This window comes from Sturnus vulgaris, chromosome 10, assembly GCF_052056855.1.
Source record: "Sturnus vulgaris isolate bStuVul1 chromosome 10, bStuVul1.hap1, whole genome shotgun sequence".
Lineage (NCBI taxonomy): Eukaryota > Metazoa > Chordata > Aves > Passeriformes > Sturnidae > Sturnus > Sturnus vulgaris.
In genome coordinates, this window is record NC_142252.1 from 6,469,424 (window position 1) to 6,492,567 (window position 23,144).

Sequence of the window (23,144 nt, forward strand, 5' to 3'; positions counted from 1 at the left end):
AATATTTACCAGGAATTTCTTAGCCCTTAGGTTCACTTGTTTAGTGAAATACAAAAATCTTGTCTACATGAGAGCCAAATGTCAATTTAAAAATGCCACCTAGACTTCCTACCTAACAGACAGTCTTGAAGACAGCTTTTTTTCCAAACCTCAAAACATAATTTTTTTTTCAAATCTAAAAGAAGACTTCCTGCCAGCCTTTCTCAGCACAGTAGAATTGACCTGATTTACCACTTCCATTTAAGCTGGTGGGTATTTGCAAGAATTTAGTAACTTTGAAAACTTATTGCCTGTTACTGAAATGCTGATGTATGTCTTTAAATACCCATTTTAAGTCCTCTGGTTAGAAAAGATTGGCCTCAAGCAATATAACCAGATGATCAGTTTCCTAGTTCCTCCTTGTGCCTTGGCACAGGAAAGGAAAACACTTCCTCTTCCTTCTGAGGGCCCCAGACTTCCTGTGCCATCTATTTATACAATTGTTGTAATGAACCCCAAGTTAACCAGTTCCTCTCCTAGTTTAACATAGGCTTTACATCTTTTTACTTCATGTCTTTATACTCCACTTGCAACTTCTCTTAAAGTCATGCTCAGAGCTGCTCCTCACTAAACCCGTGTTTAGAGTCTTTGGCAAGGAGTTCTCTTGGCCAAATGTCATTACTTTAATACACCAGATACAAAGGAAGACCAGGTTATCACAGCCATACAAAAACCTGTTGAAAAGTTCAGGTGGTTGAATTTGCAAAGGGGGTCTCAAGATTTAACCAACGTCTAGTGATTAAAGGCCTTAGTTGTACCTGTCCTCATGAAATGAGCAGCCTAGAAGCCAGTTCAGCAAGAAAATGAGCAAGTTGTAGCTAGCTGTGCTCAGCCATTGTACTGTGAGCATACAGAAGACTAGAGGAAATGGAAAACTGGAAGGACATATAGAATCAGGGACAGGTTCTGGGGGACAGGAGACACCAAGACATCCTGTGGGAAAGAAAGTTCACAGCCAAAAGGGCTGGAGTCAGAAGTGGAAAGTCTGAAAGTCGTGGTTTGGGATGCAGTTGAAATGGTAGGGCTGGTGGTGAAAAGCATGGTCATGTTCAGCTTTACCCATGTTCTTCAAGGGTTCTGGATCTAGATGAAGGAAGCTGGGAGATTTACAGAGGGCTTCCTGTAGTCACAGAGTTCAAAGTGGCAGGAGGCCTTGCAGATGTCTGAGCCTGGCGCTGTCCTGGTTTTGGGCTGAGGCAGGATCAGGCACTCCCTTGCTGGCTGTGAGGAGTGCCTGGGTGCGTGGTACTGCTGTCCCTCAGGGCCTTGCAGCACCTCTGGTCGCCATCTTCTTTAGAAGAGAATTTAAAACTTGTAAGACTGCTGCTGTGACATCTCTAGGCTGTCTCTTTGCCAGACCATACAAGTCCCTTTCTTCTGAGCTTTCTGTGTAAAATCCATTTTCCAAGTCTTCAGTCTTCCTTGGAAATATTCCTTGGTACTTTATATGTTCCATATGAATTGATGCCCCAAGCTGGCCACAGCAGTCCAGTTAAAGCCTTATGGAACTAAGTACAGCAAAAGATTTTCTTCTGGCATCTTGTACGACACTCTCATGAATAGATCACGCAGAGACTTCTGCTTTGGATGTAGCTTCCCACCGTAAAATTGCTGCTCAGTCTCTGATTCACTGTTCTCCAGATTCTTGTGTACAGCTCTGCTGTTTTGTGGCCTGTTCCCTAAAATGCATACCTTCACTAGGTGTTTCCTTTCCATATGTTGTGGGCTGCCATCAGCACAAAGCTGGGGTACCAGCAAGGATAATGGAAGAATCTCCACGGAAGGAGAGCCTGCCCTCCACACCTCTCTGGTGTCCCATCAGCCCTGTGAGCACATTTCCCTGTGAGAGGATAATGTGTGTTTCCATGGAGATGACACTTGCCAACCAGTTTATAATGACTTAAAACAATTCACTGAGCAATTAAAACAAGATCTAGCGTGTGATAACCCTGAGGAAACAGTTACTTACTAATGCAGGCAGGGGGGCGGGAAATGGATTTCATTGTTGGCCGTGCTGGGGTGGCTCCAGCTTGCTCTGCACTGCCCCGTCCTGCTCTGGTTTGTTCACAGTGCCCTGTTCTGCCTCTGCTTCCTGTCTCAAAATCCAGAACTTCTGTAAAGTTTAGGCTGCATTTTGCCTGACTCCTGTTATCCAGTGCAGTTGCCTGGAGGATGTTTATTAATAGTTTACCATCAATCCAGTTTTTGGTAATGTGCTCCACAACCATCTACAACCTGACTCAATACCAGTATTTCATTATCTATCCACCACCACTTTTCCTTTCCCACCTATAAACCTTTGCCACAAGTTCAAGTGGGAAGAAAGCAGATGTCCTAGTAGATGTACCAGATTTGGGCTGCTTTCCTCACTTGCTGACAGAGACCAGCCCTCAGGGGGGTCATCTGATCTGACAACCTCACAGCAATATTACTGAACCAGACTTTTCATGTTCAACTGATGCTGCTCAGGCATCATCCCTGCAGTCCAAGACAGTGCTGGCTGGAAACACATCACAGCCTCGGCCATGGTCATATTGCTCTGTGGCTGGGAGCAAAATGATGAGCTGTTGAATTTGAAGGGGCTCACGCAGCACAGGAGGTATCTGAGTACCTTGCACTTGTGTGCCAAACAACATGACGGTTACCTGTCATGCAGGCTATGTTCTCATCCCCTCCCCAAGGGGTGAAGCAAGTGCAGTAAAATCTTGGTTTTACTGTTCTCTGTCCCATTTCAAAAAATGCACAGTGTTTGCTGTGTTTCTGTGCAGACTGAGACAGCACAGAGCAGGGTGCCCTGCTCTCTTGTGGGGAGTGGGGATGTTTGGGGCGTGTTTGAACTGAGAGGAGCTCGTTTCATAGTGCAGACAAAAGGCAGAGAGGGCTGCTGGGCACGGCTGTGTGTTGGAGGGGTGCAGCCCTTCCCACATGCTTCCTTTGTTGAGGTTTATTATTGCAAATAATGACAATTATAATACAAAAGAAACTGAATGCGAATATTCCAGTGATTTTGCTTTCAGACTTTCATGATAGCTGAGCTGATGTGTAGCAAGGTGCTGCCACTGCCTTTTGTGGTGTGGGGAAGGACACTTAAGCTCCCCCAACATGAGTGTGTGCTGAGCAGGTTTGAGGCTGCCCATGTGCGTGGTCATGGCTGCTTGGAGTTCCCAACCCTGCTGGTTCTCCATTTTCTTATTACAACTCTCACTATCTCTGTGCAGCTCCTCAGGCCACATGTTCAGTTCTTTGCTGAATTCTGTCTTAAAATATGAAATGCTGTCCTTTATTTTACTGTGTGCCATGTGGAGTTAGTCCTTTTTCTCCTGACTCGACTTGGGAAAGGTAGACTGTCAGAGTAGCTGGAACTGCTGGGATGGAGGCTGCTTCTCTTTGGGAATGAGCATCTGGATTCAGATGCATGCAAAGCCCAACTCCTTGACATGGCCACAAATTCCAGTTATCCTTGAGGGATGAGAACTGGGGCTTCATTGAGAAAGGTGGCTAGGCTCAGTGGACCGAGTTAGCAGAGTAGAAGGGGTGTGTAACAGCAGAGCCTCTCTGCTCATGTGCACCCAGCCAGGCTGCACGAGGGCTAGGGCTGATGGCCATGCTGGGGAATTTGAGTTGGAACACAGGCTTCGGACTGTGCAGTGAGTTAGAGGAAGGAGGCCTGTTGCAAAATGCTCCTGCTTACCACAGAGACCAGGATGGTTTCAGAGACTGAACTATCCTTGGCAGCAAAAAGTGCTAATTCAGCCTTTCCTACCACTTCTATCAAGACTCCGTTTGGCCTTAAAAGAACTGTTCATGGCAGTCTGTCTTCCTGCAGGCACCCTGGCAAAGCAGGAGCTGAGGGGCATAACAAAGCTTAGAAGACAGTGTTTGGGCACTGAGGGTGGCAGGGATGCTGTGCAGGGACAGGATAGAGGCCTTCAGACACAGTCAGGGGAGATCTGGGGAAGCAGGCAGGTGGTGAAGTAGCAAAGGAAAGTGAAGGAGTTTGGAAAGAGGAGGAGTGGAGTAGGCTGCAGTAATTCAAGAGGTGAGAGAGCACCAACAGCAAAGCTTTCTTCCTACAGGGATGCACATGGCAAACCCTGACCTGTTTGTCCTTGGTGTTTTTTAGGGTCTCTGTGTGTGGTCTGATGGGCTGATGCCTTTTCCCTGGTGCCCTTAGGGGTAGCTTAGGCCAAAGCAAGCTATCCCAAGCCCAAGCTAGAACTCGAGTTCCAGCCCATCTATGGGGGCTGCAGGTGGTGAAGGCAGCCCAGGCAGAGTAATCCAGAGGGTGAAGTGTGGGTAACACTGCCATGGGCAGGGCACAGAGGCTGGGCATGCTGCCATCCTGTCACCAGAGATGCTAACAGTGCCCTCTGGGATGCTGGGGGGGTGCTGGTCAATGAATAATCACAAAAATGGGGATTTCAGAGCAGAAGAAAGTATTGAATAGAAGATAAACAGAGAAGCATGGAAGACTGGCTGAACTATTCCAGGTCTGTTCCAGTGCAGCACTGTGACTTCAAGATCCTTTCATACAATGGATTAGAGCTTTTTTTTCCTTGATGGTTTTCCCTGATTCTCAACCTTCACACTTGGCACCAAGAAGCAGAAGAGTCTGGGAGGACTCAGACACTATTTGCATTAATTGGTGTAAATGAGAAGTCATTCCAAATGTGCAGTCTGTGCTGCTCTAGCAGAGCAGGATTTGGCCTACGCTGGGTGGAATCATGAGAAGTTTTAACCGATGATTTGTTTCAACATCTCTGGCCTCACAAAAATATAATCCAGTGTTTCCCCAAGCATTGCTTTCATGCTGAATATGACATTTTCCAGTGTATAAGAATAATAAATCTTGTTAAATGCAGGAGCAGTTATATGGAAGACAGAAAAGGAGGCGGTACAGGCAGAGCTCTCAGAAACATCACCCATGTTTGTTGTGAATATGTGTCTTGCTGAGCCTTTAAAGACATGCCAGTGTAGCTAAAAATGAAAGGTATTTTTAATGGCAAGCCTGAGGGCACTGATGATTTCAAATGCAGTTCACTATTGAAAGCACTGTCCTAATTTCTGGCCTGAGATTTTATTCTGTAGGAAAAGTTAAAAAGAAATCTTGTTGCTGCTAGGACTCGCTGAAGACATTTTCCTGTGTTCTGCTGTGGATTTTGCTCACATCTTGCCTGTTTAATTTCTTGGATTTTCTACATTGTCCTTCCAAACAATAAAGTTCACAGAGAATAAGAAACTGAGCAAAGACTAATGGCAAGTAAATAAGCTTGTTCAAACATGTATTGAAACTTTGTGTGTGTTACTTTTTACAGGCAATCATTGCAATCCCAAAATAAATTTAAATACCCTGCCTGTTAGTCAGAGGCAGAATGCCTGTAACAAGTTATGTCAAATTGGAGGCACGGCTTTAATTCCTTACTCATTAACCATATCTTCTATGCAAAATCTAGTTTTATGCATGCAAAATAATGCCAGTCAAGCCTGCCATTGGGGTGATCAGGTTTTCCTTCAGATTGCCCAGTTGTGAACAGTTCCCTGTGTTGCTCTTTTAAGTCAAGAACAACAGCCTCATGGGGATGGAAAACAACTGCTCTCCATCGTTCTGCCCCCACTTCTTGATCTTTTATGGCAGATACAGACAGGGCCTTCTTGGGTTGGTTTCTGTGGGAAAACCTTTTGGCTGGAGGGAGCACCCTGCCAGGAAGAGGGTGCCCGAAGGAGAGAGATCAGAGCATTGGCTGTGTGTTGCTGTAGCCTTAGGATTGGATGGCATTTCAGCCCAGTTTGGGAGGTGATGCAGGGTCCTTTCCCGTGGTCAGAAGATCTGTGCTGAGCCATGACAGACCATGTGTGTCTTTGGCAGGGTCTGTGGTTGAAGCTATAGGGCAGAGCTGCAGGGATAGCAGCTGTTCCTGCTGGCAGAGTCACTGTTTGTGCCAGTGTGTGGATATAATTACACTGAAGCTTTGTCTCTGAACTCCTCTAAAACCTTATCCCTGTGTTTGGCCTCTGTGGGTAACCATTTGCTGAGATTAGTGGCTAGGGTGTGCTCAAGACAGGTTTGGTCACAGAATTCAGCTGGCACACACAGTGTCATGCCATGTGCATTTGCAGTCCTTGCAGCTCTTTAAACCTCCATCCCAGAATTTCTGTGTGGGGCAGTACCTTGTTTCATTTGAACCCAGTTCTGAGCCTTTGAATCCCAGAAGGGATTCTAACGTCTGGATTTAGCTATGTTTACCTTGCAATTTCACAGAAAAATTCTTCCTGGATACCACAAAATATAACCTAGGGGCTTTGTGCTCAGTAAAAGAGAGACTACAGAGATTAACACGGGAGAACTATTTTGTTTTAAAATCCTCCTTTGCTGTGAAGCCAATCACCCTGAACCCAGTGAGAGAGCTCTTCCTTTTGGCTTCAGTGAGCCTCTAAGGTTGGCGTCTGCTCTGACTCTGGCTGAAACGTGTGAGCTTATCTGTTTCTGTTTGTTCTGCACAGAGCCTGTGGTCAGATGGGCAGTAAGACCAGGACAGGTTCTCTTCTGGGCAGCAGCAGCAGTGGATTTTTCCTCTCTCTATGACTTTGTTTTTCCTTCTGCAAGGGGCAATGTTTGTGTGGTAGGAAATCCCATGCCATGACTGCCTCTGTGTTTTGTTTCAGGCATCAGAGGGTGTTCCTGTGAAGTATTTTCAGAACCTGGAGGAACTGATAGAGTATTACAAGAAGGAGAACATGGGTCTAGTATGGCATCTCAAATATCCAGTGCCACGGGAAGAGGAGGAGGCTGCTGATGAACTGGAGGAGGACGCTGGTAAGAAACCCATGATGTGACTTGGTGATACAGACCCTTGACTCATACTTCTTGACTGGAGATATGCAGTGCAGGCAGGAGATTAGAACATAAAATAGAGCAAAGCATAGAGAGGCCTGAACTGGCAAGGTCCTGCAGCAGTGAACCCTCATGTCTCCTGTGGTATGGCACCTAGAGCATCAGTTTAGCTCACCTGAGGGAATACACTGAGACCCTCTGTGGAAGTATACTGCATCTGGTGTGGGAGTGGTTAATCTGGTGTCCTTATCTGGACTCCAACTGTTTATGTCCAGCCATCTCCCATACCTCTGCACCCTCTCCTTGTCCTACATCTGTAGGGCCTCTCTCAAAACAGAGATGCTCCCTTGGGGCTTGGAGCACATCTCTCTGCTGTGCCATGCACCTGCAGCTGCTGAGGGACATCTGAAACCCCTCAGTTGCTCTACTCTAGGGGACATTTTTGACAGTCCTAAGAAGAGGACACTGCACTGGCAGTGGCAGATGGCAGACAGTCTAATTCCGTGTACAGAGGCAGGTGTATGATGAAGAGGTGTGATTGGCATCATCTCAACTATTTTATATCAAATGCCACTGTGGGCTCCTGACACCCACTGGTCTCAGATCATTCCTTGGATTTTTCCTGGATCACCCCTTGGATCTGTCATACTTCTTCCAGAGGAAGGTCATATCCACAGCGCCATCCTTCCTGTCCTGTCTGGTGTCTGTCTGGAAATGATGAGCACTGCAATCAAACTTGTCTAAAGGACACAGTCCCTGGGACAGACAGGCAGGCCCTGTGAACTAGGGCAAACTGATGTGACTGTGCAACCCAGTGTCTGTGTAACCCTTTGATGGAACCCACTGTATATCTAACAGGAGCTGGAAGATTTTGATATGCAATTTTCTGGAAGAAATAGAACAAAATTTTGCAAAGCTACTCAGGAAAGATGTTCCTGGGTTTTTGCCAGTTCTACTGAGTCTCCAGCTCCTAGTGCCAGGGAGGGAACTACAGCAAAAATAATACAGAGAGAGGCAAGCAGCAGGGAATGAAGTTCTATCCAAAACTAAGAGCCTTCAGATGAAGAGAGATTAGCACTGGGTCTAGGTTGCTCATGTACAGACTTTAGTTTTGTTAAGGCACTTTCTGCCATCATGGTGGAGCCATGTAGGGCCTACAGATGTCTGGTCATCTTAGATGTGAAACTGCAGAGGTGGAAGATGAGCACCCTGCAGATTAACCACCCATGGCTCAGTGCTGTGGTGCCTCTGAATGTTCTCTAAGCATTATATTCAACTCAACTAATTAACCTTCACAGCTGCTGTGCAGATGGGCTGGGGTGGAGTTCACTGCAGGTAGAGGCAGAGGCATGTGCTGCCTGCATGTGAGGTCCAAGTCTGACACTTCATCCTGTTGCTCTCACAGCACTGCCATCCCTGGAAACACAGCTGGGCCAGTGCTGAGCCCTGAGCTTCCCCACTCTGACATCCCTTTCAGAAGACAGACCTGTCAGAAGAGATGGCTTCTGCAAAAACTGCCCCTGCACGGTGGGCTCTGCCCTGCCTGGGGTGATGGACAAGAGGTCCAGTTTCCATGCTGGAATGACTGTGCTTTTCCTTTCCTTCTTGCTAGACCTGGTACCCACACCTCCTGTCCTGCCCCCACGCAACATCCTTATGGCAGTGCCGAGCAGTGAGACAAAGGAGGTCTCTTCTCTCCCTGAAAACTCCCGGGTGGCAGATGTGAATAAACTGTCCCTTTCTGAGACACTACTCCAACGACTGCAGTACCAGGACACAAGCAGGTAAGGAAGGGCAAGTGACAGGGCTGCTAAACCAGTCTTAAGCCCAGTTCTGTGCTCACTGGGCTTCTGTGTTTGGGACAGCTAAGGACCTATTTGATTCAACAGAATTACTCCTCCTTTGTACTACCAAATAAAGAACAGAATCAGATCAACAGTGCATTGGCTGCTGTTTACAGTCAGTCCAGCTGTTGTCTAGAAAAAATACATTTCTGAATTATTAAAATCACCCATATACTTTCTCCACTGAAGTATAGTTTTCTAATATAAAGGGATGAGTAATATCTGAGAGAACTTGGTTTATTAGCCATGTGCCTAAACAGTGGGAATTTGAGAAAAATAAGAAAGCTGTTTGATATTTGGGAGTAGAGAGAAGAGGTGGCTTTTGACCTGTCTGTTTCCTTCACAGTGTTTCTGATGAGCATCTTAAACTCATCCAGGATTACCTGCGAGTTCACATCATCAGTGACTTGGAGATGGTGCAGACTGGCTCAAGCAATCTTCCTCAACTGAAGAAATTACTTACAGCTCTTTGCAAAGGACTCTTCAGGTAACTAGAAGGTGGTTTTCAGAGTGTAATGCCATAACACTGTAGTCTAACAAAGGTTCCTCATGCATGCATTCAAAACCCTCATTTCTGGCATAGGAAATTGGCTTGCCCTCAAAAGCAGTATATTTAGATCTCGTGACCTGTGATGCTGGTCCAAAGATATGAACTCTATATAGAAGAGACAAATTCTGACAATCAAGTTTCCTTCTAGGTGGTTTCAGATAGCGGAGTATTATATTTTATGCTTTGTTTAGAAAGGAACAAAACAAAAAATGCACTAACCGATTAACTGCATAATTTGGTGATGCATAAATGACACCCACAGGATTGTCAAGCACAAGCCGTTTATGGAAACAAGCACAAATTAGTGTATAACTAGATTTTAAACACTGATTTTCCTTCCCACTAATGCATTGTGAACTTGGAGTGATTCCACTGATGCTGGTGAAGGCCAGCTCAAATGAAAAAAGGAACAAGCCTAGACTCTTGACTCTACAAATTTTACCTTTCCTGTTTGTAGACCTTCCATATCACAAATATAAAAACTGACAGGTTGCTAGAACATTGCACAGCTCCCTCCTTCTCTGGTGGAAAGATGCTATTTCCCCCTTACTGATTGTAAGCAAAGGGACCAGCCTACACTTGTGCAAAGCTCTTGGAGCACTCTGTAGCAGAGGGCACATGTTTCCACACTTCTCCCCATGGCTTGCCATACCCAACTCTCTGGTGTATGCAGAGGTGAGGCTTGTCGTGCTGCTGGCCTGATCCTGTTCTCCTAGGAGCCAGCTGCCCACAGAGAAGCCTCTGTAAGGACTGAGGATAGATTGTACTAAGAGCTGCCCTTCTGCACCCTGCCTGAGCGTTTTACTTCTCTATGTGCATGGGAGGGAGGCCCAGGTGGCCAGCTAAGAATAAACCTGAACAATGGAAACTCAATTCGAATGAAATCACAAGTGAGAGTCTTGTGTTACTAAAATACCACCAGTGCTGCTGTTGTAATGTTTGGCTTCTCCCATTTCTAACTTCTTATTCTACTTCAGCTTATCTGGGTTTCACAACCCTATTCCTCATAAATGCACGTGGAGGGATGAAAGAAAGGAGATGGAAGTAGCCTCGTTGCTACTACTACCCCAGAATTTTTTCCCCACACTTGCATTATTTTGGTTTGTTAGAGCTGCCTTCTCAATTTTTCCATGATGGTCCAGAACTGCAGGCTGTGGCTGCTTTCAGTCCCTGTCAGGTCTCACTGAGGAACCTCTCCCTGTTCACATTGTCTCATGGATCTCTACCATCCAACCAAACTACTTGCTTACTTTCAGCTGGCTATTAATCAGATCCTTTGGTATCCTACTGTTTTAATCTCTGAGGTTGTCTAGGGTTTAAGATTACTTCAATCAGGAAAATTAATCTACAAACACCACAGGTTTATGTCCAGAAAGGAGATAGAGGAGTCCTGTTACTTTATTTGAATAAAGGGAGAGGCCATGGGGCATTCCCCGGAGGTCTGTCAAATTATTAGAGGACACAGCCTCTTTTTTATCCTAATTTCCTGGCTGCATTTCCCTCTCTCTTTCCTCATTGGCTGAGGTACTTGAGAGGTACAGACTTCCTGAATCTCTTAATACAGACTCCCTTCTAATATATACCCCTCCCCCCTTTTCTTTTCCTTGTGTCAATCAGTGGAATTCCTTTGGAATTTATGGTTCCTCCTGTTGCTTCTTTCATCTCTCAGTATCTACCTTTATTTATCATCAGGACCACAGTTTGTTTGTAAAGACAAATCCCTCTCATTCCTTTCATCAATCAGTGGAATTCTTCCCATTGTTTATTTTATCTCTCAGCATCTATTTTTATTTATCAGCAGACCCACAGTTTGTTTATAAAGACAAGTCCGTCTCATTACTTTCACTTCCCTTATGTTACTTCTGAACTCAAATTTTGTCAGTGGCATTCCCTAAATTTAATTTTTATTTCCCTGGGCTTCCTTCAGCTGTGCAAGGAATTCCAGCTGAAAGTACAGGTTATTCCTAGGCTGCTTCTTGGTGTCTTTTAATGTCCAATTCCATTATTTTCACACGATTTGAGAATAGGTTAAAAAAACCAAACAAAAACCCCAGAGCTGTTAATCGGCACAGCAAAGCTCTTGCAGTAGAGCTGAAGCTCCTCTGAATTTCCTGGCAGTGCTGAGGGTTATGAGTGTGCAGCTCAGACTCCTGTGGCTGGGCTGGCCCAGCTGCTGGGGAGCCACTCGGACTTGCTGTGAACATGAGGGTTTTATGATCTGTGTTCTGGCTTCTCCCCAGCTCTTCACAGAGCTCAGCTGTGCTATCTCTCAGGGTCATGCTCAGACATGCTGCAGTCACTGTGAGAAAGGAGCATCCAGTGCCCTTTGCTGCCTCAGCCTCGTGCTGTGACCCTGGGCCGTGGCTGGGTGGTGACTGCCGAGGTCAGCAAGGCAGAGGGGACAGTACTGGAGCTGCTCAGTGGGCAGGAGGAGGAAAGAGCTTATATTGAGCAGTGGGGCTGGGAGAGGAAGTGGGCCAACTGTTTGTGAACAGTCTGTGCTTTTGGCAGTTCAGGTATTGCCCATGGACAGGGACAGGATGCACATCTGGCCAAGCAGCTCAAATACAGCTGGGCGACAGCAGACCAGAGTGCAAAGTTTGTGAGCTCTTCCCTCACTCTTTGTCCCTGATTAATTTAGCAAGGCCTGGACCACAGTGTTCATCAGAGACTGAGAAAACTGGTTTTAACTCTGTTGCTACTGCTGTTACTATCTTCTAGGGCTAGCAGTGGCCAAGGGGGTCAGGACAGCCATGGCACATCTCCTTATTAGAGACTGGGAGACCAGGACAGCCCCCCTGGGGAGGGGCTGCTCCCTCTGGCAGATCTTAAACTGGAAATTCACAAACAAAACCAAGACGTGTTAGGCTGATGGGTACTTTTGTGAGGCATTCTGTGCTAAAGAAGTTGCCTTACAAAGGTTTTCTTGGCCAGGGGAATCCTTCAGCAGCTGGAAAGCTGGCTCAGAGAGAGCAGGGACTACCCATGCAAGGGGATTTGTTCAGCTTTCAGTGAAAAACACCAATAGTGATCTATTCAATCTGCTACTGTCTGAACCCATCATTTGATCATCAATTGCTGCTCTGCATATTCTTGTTTATTCTCCCTCAATAGATAATTTGCACATAGCGTTTTTAAAGCAGTTTTTCAAGCACTTGTGATACCAGCACTTGTGTGGGAAGATAGTTTGTAAGTATAGTGCACAAGGCAATTTTCCTCAAGTAATTACAGCTATGCTGATTACCAAGGAGTGGAAACAGCCTTGCCTGCCCAATGAGGATGGGTGTTATAAAAGAGTGGGCTAGCTGGCCATAAGTTGGAGTTGTAGGTGGTGCTTGAGACCCAGAGTCTGCTGCGATGGAGGATGGAGGATGGAGGATGGAGGATGGAGGATGGAGGATGGAGGATGGAGGATGGAGGATGGAGGATGGAGGATGGAGGATGGAGGATGGAGGATGGAGGATGGAGGATGGAGGATGGAGGATGGAGGATGGAGGATGGAGGATGGAGGATGGAGTGTGCTGGCTGTGCTGTAAGGAGGTAAGAGATGTGTGGTCCTGCAAGGCCAGATAAGGTAAGAAGATGCTGTGTGAGGGACAGACAGGGTTAGGTGGCTGAGTAAGGGACAGCTTGGGGTTAGCGAATCATGCAGAAAGAAGAAGGAAACTTGCAGAGAGGAGAGGAGTCAGTGCTGTGTGGAGCTGCCTGTAAGAAAAGGAGTCAGTGCTGTGTGAAGCAGCTAATGAGGAAAGGAGTCAGTGCTGTGCAGAGCTGCCTATGAGGAAAGCAGTCCGAGTGGCATGAGAAGTTTTTAATAAAGGACTGATGATTGTGTCAGTCCAGTCCATCTCGACATACTTACTACACACTTGTGCAACTGCATGTGGACACACAGGCTTCTGACACTTCAATAAAGATGACTAAAGGTATTTATACTGTCAACAGAAGAAAACAAAAGAAGTTACAAGTGTAATTAAAAACTCACTGTGGTTTTAGTGGGCTTGAACGCCCACAGGAGCTCTTCTTCCTCCTTGCACACAGCCTACATACTGCACTGTGAACAGAGGGCAGTTTTCCCTCTGAGTTGCTTCAAACAGCTGCTGCTGTGTTTTCAAGAGATGGCCTGCACATCACAGTAAATATCCTTTCACCCTTCTCAAGTTAAACTTCACCCAGTGTTCCTGCAACTGCTTGCAGCCTCCTGGGGTCTGACTCCATGGCTGCAGAAATCTACAGGACTTGAACTGTTTGCAGTGACACTGGCCCTAGGTGATCCAGAGCTGAATAGTGGCATTGGAGGAATAAAATTAGCAGAATGTGCCTTATACTCCTGAGTATCCCATGGCAAGTCTTTCAGACTGAAATGTCAAACATGAATGTTTAATTTAGGTAGTTAGTCATCCTTGGTTCAGCATGTAGACAAATGTCTCCAGGTAGGCACACTTTTGCTTTGGAGCACTTTCTAGAACAAAGATGGACTAAAATCCAGTCCATTCAGACTTAGGAAAGTGAGGAAAATCATTAATGTCGGCTGTTGACTAGACACAGTGCAAGCATCCTAGTGCTGCTTACCACCAGCACTTTCCTTTTGACCTGTACTTCCTGGCTGCTCTTTCTGGGATAAGTCTTGTCATTATCAGCATGCAGCTTTTGTGCCAAATTCACACAGCAGAGTTTCAATAAATGAGCATCCTGTGGAATCTCATTGTGAAGTGCTGGAGAAATGTCATTGTTACTTGTAAATGGTTCTGCTCAGGAGATCAAGGGCTGCCTCTTCCACCCCCTTGCTTTGCCCAGCCCCTCTTTGTCATGTGAGATGAAATATCTGTAAATTAGTTTCTTCTTTGCACAGTCCCCAGCACTGTCCTCAGCAACCTCAGCAGGTGCACAGGCTCTGTACAGAAACGAGCTGCTCCCATGGCTGCAGTGCTCAGAGGCACCAGACTGTGCTGGGCTCTAAGGCATTTGAGTGCACTTGAAGTTGGCATAGTTGGCTTGATGCTGCTTGTACACCATACCTTCAGGTTTTGTCCAGACTGGGAGACCTTTCTGGAGAGATTTAGGAAGTTAGAACCTCCAAAGCAAAACCTAAGGAGCAGCCAGGATGGCCATGTTCCAGCTTTGCACGGCAAAGTCAGCTGCCCGACTCACACTGCCCTGTTGACCATGTCACCAAGCTGGGATTTGCTGGGCGAGGGCAGATCCATTGTGGATGTGCGCCTGTCATCTCGTCTGTGTGACTTTGTCTGAGTGGGAACAGACCCAGGGAGTTGGCCACAGCCTTAGACCTGTGCTATGTCTGTGTTCCCAGTGAGGCCTCGAGGACTCTCCCATCTCTGGAGTCCATCCAGAAGGTTTTTGAGCAGCAGCTGCATCCTGGTACCCACCAGCGCTCCCAGGTAAGGAGACTGGGAGATGGGGAAGAGCAGGACAGGTGTGTGGGTGGCTGTCAATGGGGGCAGTGGGGCACAGGTGGGCACATGCTACTTCTGTTCACTTCAGCCTCTTTCTGCTGCAGTGCAGAGGGCACACAGTGAGTTCTATCCCATGATAAGTGAGTTTCACGTATCCCATAGCCCTCTCCTGCTCCCCCTTCCTGTCCTAGAGGAAAGTGCCACCAGCTTTCATGAAGTGCCTGAGGACTTCCACCTCCCCATCCTCCCCCAGATTGTGGGCTGGCATTACACAGTTCTTCTTTCATAAACCTCACTCCAGGATGTTTCACTGCCACATCCTTCCTTTTCCCAAGCCCACTTAAGTCCCCATGACATTTCCTGCCAGAAAACCAAAAATCCAGGACTTCTGTATGCTGAGCCCCAGGCCTGGTCTTGCAAACTTGCTCCCAGCAGGAGGCTGACTCCCATGCATGGCCAGCTGCCTCAACCCTATGGAACAGGTTTGCAGATTTGTCCTTCCAGCCTCCCACACTTCTGCATGTTCTGTGCTCTTGTGCTGCCCATTATAGATCAGAGTGGCAAAGGTACAAGTGCTGCTCCTTGGGCTGTGTGAGGTGTTCCTGGGACTGCGCTCCAGGCTGTGCTCTGTGGGCTTGGTAATCACCCATCTCCCTCTCTCTTTTTGTTCCTGTGCTGTGATTTCAGATGCTTGGTGAAGCAAGTCCAGTCAATATTGTATTGAAACTCAACCAGCTGATTTCTTTGCTGTCTTCTATTGAAGAAAAGGTAGGGTTTTCAAGCTATTTTATATCATCATCTTGTTCTCATTTGTCTCTAGTTTGTTTCTTGTTCATCATCAGTGCAGTGCTCTGCCACAGTTAGATTGCTTTGTTCTGATTTCATTACTCTCAGTGTAGTGCAGAATCACCAAATGCAATGAATTACACGTAATTATTTTACAGGTGAAAACACTGTTGATTGAAGGTCCTGATTCAACACACCGGCGCTCCCTTATCCCCCCTGTCACTTTTGAGGTAAATTTACTCCTATAACGATGCTGATCATAATGTGGAAGGACGGTAATGCAGATTTATGTCAGTATCTCAGCTCCTGGGAAATCTTCTGTGCTGCCACAGAGATAACAGCTATTCCTGGATGCTATTTGGCACCACAAAAATGCCTAAGAGATGTCTGGTGAGACTGGCATAATGATATGTGTCCACGAATTGAGGGAAGTGCTATATTTGTTATACATGTGACTGAAGTATAGAAGGTTCCTCATGGAAAACCTCTCTGTATTCCCTTAGGTGAAAACTGACTCCCTAGGAATTTTCTCAAAAATGCAACTCAAAGTGGATGTGGAAATGGGAAAACTAATCATCAAGAGATCCAAGGATGGTCCAGAAGACAAGTTTTATACCCACAAGAAAAGTAAGATGTCAGCTTAATGTCGCAAATACTGAACTAGGCTCTGGGTCCCTGGATGATAAGGGGGGGTTTCCCTTTCAGCCCCACCCAGGGCAAGGTTTGGCCCAGAGGACAGGGAATTCTGCTAAGTCCTGGTTGCTGCATAAACACCAGTCAGCAAGATATCTCAGATATCTCAGTACTGGGGTAACTAACTTTCACAGATTGTTTTAGACCCAGTCTCCAGGTCTAAATGAAGACACTGGAATCAGCACTGCAAGGGGGCAGATTTTGGTAGGAGATTCCCCATAGAGCTGGTTGCAATAGAACCATTTTTCTTCTGAAAAGCAATGTCACTTGGAAAAAAACCCCAGCATTCTGCAGGAACATGCTGACTTCTGTGATGATTTTTGATGGTAAAAGGCCACTCAGTTTCAGTAACATTTTTCAGTGAATTTTACTTGATGTTTTGTACATAGATTGTATGTACAATACATTGTATGTCTCACCACCAGCAATATCAGTTTGGTCTGTGATTGCCTGATTCAAACAACTTCCCCTTTTCCCTGTTGTCTTTCTGAACAGACAGCTCACTGAAGTTGAGACAGAGAGATTTGTGACAGAGTAGATGATGCCCTTGGGCTCTCTCCTGCTAGAAAATCAACCTGTTGCTGGCAGTAATTGAAAAGATGAGCTTTCATGCATGGCTTTCTCCACCTGGTGTTCATAATAATTAGCTGCTATTTTAGATGGGAGGAATCACCTTTAGCACCAAATGAGGTCTTACATCCTCTTTCACAGATGGAGAAGAAACACATGTAGCCTGGCTCAGGATACAGGGGGATTGCCTGCACAAAGTTAAGGCTTCATTTCACACTGCAAGACTTGGGATGGAAAAGAGCTCCAAGTAGAAGAGTTTTGGAGGTCCTATTCACTTGGTGTCCAAATCTGTTCCTGTTGGGAACAGGATTAAGCAAGTTTAAAATGTAGGTCTGCAAGGCAAACTGCACAGATAGAAAAGACCATGTAAATCCCAAGCCTTTTAGCAGGGTTCTGTTCGTTTTGGTGGGATCCCTATTTCAATGACTGCAGCTCGTGACACCCAGACTCTGTTCAGTCTTGCAGCTCATCAAGTCCCAGAAGCTTCCAAACAAGCTGGTGATTGTTCTGGAAACAGAAAAAGAAAAAACACAGCGGAAGGAATATGTTTTTTCTGATTCCAAGGTACGTACATGGTGTTTCCTTCCTGTCAGCCTGGAATGGGTACCCAGGTGGGAGTGGAACATTTCTTGTTAGAAAGTGGAACTGTTGAAGGACAGTAGTTGCCCTTGTAAAAAATAAATGTCTCCTTTGTTCTGGAAACATCCAGAAAATGAGCAAGCGTACACTCTAAAGGGAGATACTGGACACCTAAATGCTGTCACTGAGGCAAGAAGACAGCAAGCACTGAGAAGCAAGGAGTTGAGATGGCCACTGTGAAAAGGTTCATATAGACAAAGAGGGAAGAAAAGGTTTTTCTCTGACCAGCTCAGCATTTGTTAAAGCAATGCACAAGCTAAATGCCTAAAAAAGCACCATAGGAAAGGCAGCCTGATGGAAGGTTTCAGGATAGTGCAGAGCTAATCTGCTCTTCAAGTGTGCTGGGAATTTCCTGGTTCAGCTGGTTTTTCAAGAGGTCATGTCAGAGGAGTTAAAGTATCTCATTTATTTTCTCTGCTCCTCCCTGTCTAGAAGAGAGAAGGGTTCTGCCAGCTTCTGCAGCAGATGAAGAATAAACACTCGGAGCAGCCAGAGCCTGATATGATCACCATCTTCATTGGCACCTGGAATATGGGTATGGGCTCCCTCCTGCCATGGGCACTCCTTCACACACTGTGTAAAGGTGTGCTCAGCTGCCATGACGAGTTCCAGACTCTCTATGTTCCATGGCAGGTCTGTACCCCAGAGCTGTCCTCTTCCTGGGACAGGGGAAGAGCTGATATCTAAACTTACTCTTGCATGTGGTTTGATATTTCTCTTGGTTCCACTCAAAGGACCGTGAAGTTGTCTCTGTTGGGTACTGAAGGACTGCTCAAGTGACAGGGAATTGTGGCTGGCACAAAGCTGGTGCAGCAGTGCACATCATCTTCCACCCTGCAGAAAAGACAAGATCAATTCCACAAACTGCTCATCAGCTGCTCTCATTTGACTAAGGACAGTTCATGCCTAGCCAGGGAAGACAGCTGAGATTCTGTGGTACTTAGAGAAAGGGACAGGATGTGGTTCAGGACAGTGGAATATAGGTTATTTTTCTCCCTTTTGGGACAGAAGTCTGGTTCAGCTGCTGTGAGCTGAGCTGTCTGTGCTTGGCCATCCTTAAGGAATAAGGTGAAGGTAGTGGCAGGCTAGGAGGAGTACAGCTCCCTGATTTTCCTCCTGACTAGCCTTGGCCTTGGAAGGCTGATGAACAAGAGGAAGGTGATCAAAGCAGAATCACTCCTTTGTCAGTGACTCAGATGAGGGAAACATCATTGTCATCTTAGAATAGTGTGCCCTGGCTGATACTGATGCCTTAAGTGCCTTTGCTCTTTACGCATCAGTACAAAAGTGATATGAGATGTAAAGCCCATCATTTCTGTCCCCATGTGTTATCTTCATCCTGGTTTTGACAGGACATGATCTGACTTCTTTGGTGTTTGATGTGTTAATAAAAGGTGCGGCCCCAGCCCCAAAGAAGATCACCTCCTGGTTCCTCTCCAAGGGGCAGGGGAGGACCCGTGATGACACTGCTGACTACATCCCTCATGACATCTATGTGATTGGCACCCAGGAGGATCCCCAGGGAGAGAAGGAATGGCTGGAGACCCTAAGGCAATCTCTGCAGGAAATCACCAGTATCAGCTTCAAAGTGGTGAGGGGTTGTTCCAGCTATTGCATGGAACTTGGGAGATGAGGGTGTACATGTTGTACAAATAAAAGAGATAGGAATAAGTGGGATTTTGCCTGTACCTCCTCCCTTTCCCTCCCTTTATTGTCATTGCATTTGGGTGAGGGAGAGTGAACTGAATATGTCTGAGTTCCAAAAGATGCCCTCCTGGAGCTGGCTAGATGGACCTGTTGCTATGGACAGTGACCCCCCACTGCCAGAGCAGAGACCCTGCCAGCCTAGGAGCAAGGGTCGATGTTGAGCACTCAAGTCAAGTGCTAGTGTTATTTTGACTTTCAAAAAGGAAGAGACTGTTAAACTTCCAGAGTTAATTGTAGCCTAGATCTCACCCTAGGCTATTACACTTTTGAAGTAGGATGTAACAGTACACAGGCAGAGTCATAAGAGAAAATGAACCTTATTAAGACCAGCTTTGGACATTCCTGGGTTTCAGTGAAAGAATTTGTTTCAAGGAACAAATCTAAGTATATATGGAAAGCTAACTCTCACAGTGATTGGGGAACTATTTTGTGCAAGCAAGACAATCCAAAGATTAACTAGAAAATAGCAAGGTCTCTCCTTCCTGCATTGATTAAAATGACTGAAAATATATCCTGAGCACAAGAATTTCTGTAGAAGTGCTATCGAAGGAATCAGGAAGGCTGCAGCCACAGTGCAGCTTGGCAGGTATTTGTATAAATATAACCTCTACCCTTCCCATTCCTGCAGATAGCCATCCATACCCTCTGGAACATCAGGATCGTTGTCCTGGCCAAGCCAGAACATGAGAACCGCATTAGCCATATCTCCACAGCCAATGTGAAGACCGGCATCGCAAACACACTGGGTGAGGCATGGGCAGGTCCTGCCCAGACAGCTGTGATCTGCTCAGCCCACGTGGAACAGCTCTCCTTCTACAACACTCCTTGGGCAACATAATTCCTGAAGTTGTATCCCACTGGTTGCATTTCACCCTGTAAGAGGGGAAATCTATTTGTGTGTATACTTAGAGCACACATACATATTTATATTCCTAGCAAACACTTTTGACTGGCTATTGGATTGCTCTTTCTTGGGTTTCACAAGGAAGTTGCACTTCTCTCCCTTCAACTAATTTTTTTAGCACCCTTAAAAATTTGTTCCCACAATCTGTGCTGTATGCAGTTAATTTTTTCTGTGCTGATTAAGTCTATTTCTCTTTTTCATCTTCCACTTCACTTAACATGTGCTAGGTGCTTTATTATATTTGCTGGACTCAGCCTGGAAGTAGATTAATTTTTTGTCATTTTTGGCTTCCCTTTTGCTAGGTAATAAAGGAGCAGTGGGGGTGTCATTCATGTTTAATGGAACCTCCTTTGGGTTTGTAAACAGCCATTTGACTTCAGGAAGTGAAAAGAAACACAGGTAAGATACATCCTCCCCTCTCAAAAATGGCTGTTGAGACAGGGTGAATTTCTCTGGACCATGTTTGGAAGGAGAACCCACCAGACAGGCACAAACATATTTTCCTCACCAATAAAAAATTGTTTAATGTCTACTGGGAGGGCATTTAAACAAGGGACTTCTGCTATGTGGTCATACCACATGGGTGCAGGGGAAATGGATGGCAAAATTGTTTCAGAGCCAAGTGTAAAAGACTCACACAACACTTGCATGACCTGTCATGAAAATCCACTGCATGAGGTAAGCAGTTCCATGATCTACAGTGTTTTGGAGAAATGTGGGAAGGCTTTTCCCATCCCAAAATGTGCTGAAGGGGACTGTCTTCCTCCTTGCTGTAGGCAGTGCTGTAAACCCTAGGACACAGCTGAGAAAGATGCCTCAGGAATACCAGGAGGGAGATGTAGAACAGGAATATCCCTGCAGTGACTAATTCTCTATACCCAGCTGTGAAATAAGTGTTCATGGATTAGGCAGGTTCTGGTCAGCACAGGACTTGAAGAAAAATATCCTGACACCACTGGGAGATCAGTGCCCGCACTGGGAGGAGCTGGATCAGTTGGAAGGAGTAGTTTGGAAAGTGAAAGAACTTGAAATGAAGAGTTTGCCTTGTCATCTTTCCCAGTCCAGGAAACAGATGGTGTGGGATTTTTGCACAGGGTCTTTGCTACTGATTAAGTTAACCTCTATGGAAGGGTTCCTCAGAGCCTGGAAGAGCTGCCAAAATCAGTGTTTGCTGCTGAAATCTGAAGGAAACAATCTAATGCTGGGGTTTTAGGACATGTAGCTCAGAAAAGCACGGCCCCAGAAGGCAGCAGAAGTGGCTCCAGGAGAACATTCCCTGGGTCTGTCTGCTGGGCTGGCAAGTTCTCAGTTTCTGATCTGCTCCTCTGTAGCTGCTGAATCGGAGCAGCTCCTGCCTGGTAAAGCTGCAGCCTCTGCCATCCCAGGCATTTGGAAATTGCATGGCAATTTAGGATGTCAGGCAGATGTTTCTTGTCTTGACAGACGCAACCAGAACTACACGAACATCCTGCGCTTCCTGACACTGGGAGATAAGAAACTGAGTCCATTTAACATCACTCATCGCTTTACTCATCTTTTCTGGCTGGGAGACTTGAACTACCGTGTGGAACAGCCCCCGACGGTGCGGGACGCTGCAGGAGGCCCTGCAGGGACAGCACACTCTGTTGCTATAGGAGTGCTCTCTTCTTCCAATCTAGGGCAACATGGCAAAAAGAGGGGAGACAGAAGGGACCCCCAGGGTGTGAATATGGCCCCAGTTGAGGGAGAGTAGGAAATCCCCCCTGCCCTCTCCAAGGATTAATGGACCCAGGAATGCCATCTGGGACACTTTGCTGCTTCAGGCAGCCTTGGTTCCCCAAACTTTCCAACTTTCCTCCCCACTGAAAACAAGTACCTGTCCCTGAATGGCTCAGTCCAGAGATTGCCTTTCTGCTCTGGTTGGTGAGCTTGGAATGGCTCAAACAGGCCTTCAGGAACAGGCTAGCCATCATAAATACTGGATAGGTTTCAGTATGTGGGAGAAAACACCAAGCTCGGTGTTGATGTGCATGTGGTTGTGAGTGTGTGTGTTCTTGTGTAGGAGATGTGTGGGCATTTCAATACCTGTTTTGATAGACAAATGTTCAGCCACACAACAGAGGCTGGGGCTTTTCAGTGAAGGGAAGGGTGGGGAAGTGGCAGGGGCTACAATTCTGTCAAACAGTTCAAGAACGCTCACCAGTTTACTGATGAAGGGAGTATTTATAAGAAGGTTTTGCATCATCTGCAGCTCTGCTGTTTCCCTGTTGGCAGGAAGCAGAGAATATTATCCAGAAGATCAGGCAGCAGCAGTATCCGGAGCTGCTGGCTTTTGACCAGCTTCTCCTCGAGAGAAGAGACGAAAAGGTGTTCCTGCAGTTCGGTGAGATCCTGCACTGGCTGGCAGGTTCCTCTGCTACATGCACCAACTTTCTCTGCCAGCCTCAGCATGGGCAGGATGTACAGGGCAATGGCTCTCTTGCCCAGGTGAGAGTTCCCAATGGCCAAGCTGTAACAGAGCTCTTTCCCTGTTTTAGAGGAAGAGGAGATTACTTTTGCTCCAACCTACCGCTTTGAGAGAGGCACCCGGGAGAAGTATGCTTACACCAAGCAAAAAGCTACAGGGGTAGGTGAAAACTGATTTTCCTTCAGAGGTATATGGCTTGACACAAATATATGGTACTTGGGTGAATCAATTTCCTGTTCTTTTGTGAACTGGCCCTTTCCATTCTTCTTGACATTACTTCTCCTTTGGTTTGCAGATGAAGTACAATTTGCCATCCTGGTGTGATCGAGTGCTCTGGAAATCCTACCCCATGGTGCACGTTGTGTGTCAATCCTATGGTGGGTGGAGAACAGATTGTCAATAGCAAGGCAACCAGTCTGAAACGGAAATGATTCAGAACAGAGTCTGTAGGATCTCCCTGCACTGCCAGGCACTCAGCATAGAGGGACCTGATGTTAAGCCAGGCAGAGGGGAGCCAAAATCTCTCTGTCTGTAACCTTACAGAGTTGAGAATTCATTCTGTTATTCTTTTATATGCAGAACACCACCTGGACAGTTGCAGCTGTCCAACTTTAGGCCATGCTGTAGGATCATTCTACGCCAGTTATTTCTTGGCAGCAACCACCACTTTTCCTGTGCAGTCACTACCAGGAACTCCTGACAGTGAGTGCCAGCAGGACA

The 23,144-nt window shown here is 46.3% G+C and overlaps 1 protein-coding gene across 1 annotated transcript in view; it reads left to right on the forward strand.

Annotated features, from left to right (window-relative positions):
- Positions 1-23,144, forward strand: part of INPP5D (inositol polyphosphate-5-phosphatase D) — a 54,645-nt gene that overhangs the window by 20,908 nt on the left and 10,593 nt on the right. The window contains exons 3-18 of the mRNA XM_014879521.2: positions 6,703-6,853; positions 8,484-8,655; positions 9,062-9,202; positions 14,577-14,664; positions 15,367-15,447; positions 15,624-15,695; positions 15,969-16,092; positions 17,186-17,292; positions 17,800-17,902; positions 18,762-18,958; positions 19,703-19,820; positions 20,281-20,377; positions 21,422-21,560; positions 22,232-22,340; positions 22,495-22,583; positions 22,720-22,801. Coding sequence (XP_014735007.2) covers positions 6,703-6,853; positions 8,484-8,655; positions 9,062-9,202; positions 14,577-14,664; positions 15,367-15,447; positions 15,624-15,695; positions 15,969-16,092; positions 17,186-17,292; positions 17,800-17,902; positions 18,762-18,958; positions 19,703-19,820; positions 20,281-20,377; positions 21,422-21,560; positions 22,232-22,340; positions 22,495-22,583; positions 22,720-22,801 — 1,870 coding nt within the window. The remainder of the gene's footprint in view (positions 1-6,702; positions 6,854-8,483; positions 8,656-9,061; positions 9,203-14,576; positions 14,665-15,366; positions 15,448-15,623; positions 15,696-15,968; positions 16,093-17,185; positions 17,293-17,799; positions 17,903-18,761; positions 18,959-19,702; positions 19,821-20,280; positions 20,378-21,421; positions 21,561-22,231; positions 22,341-22,494; positions 22,584-22,719; positions 22,802-23,144) is intronic.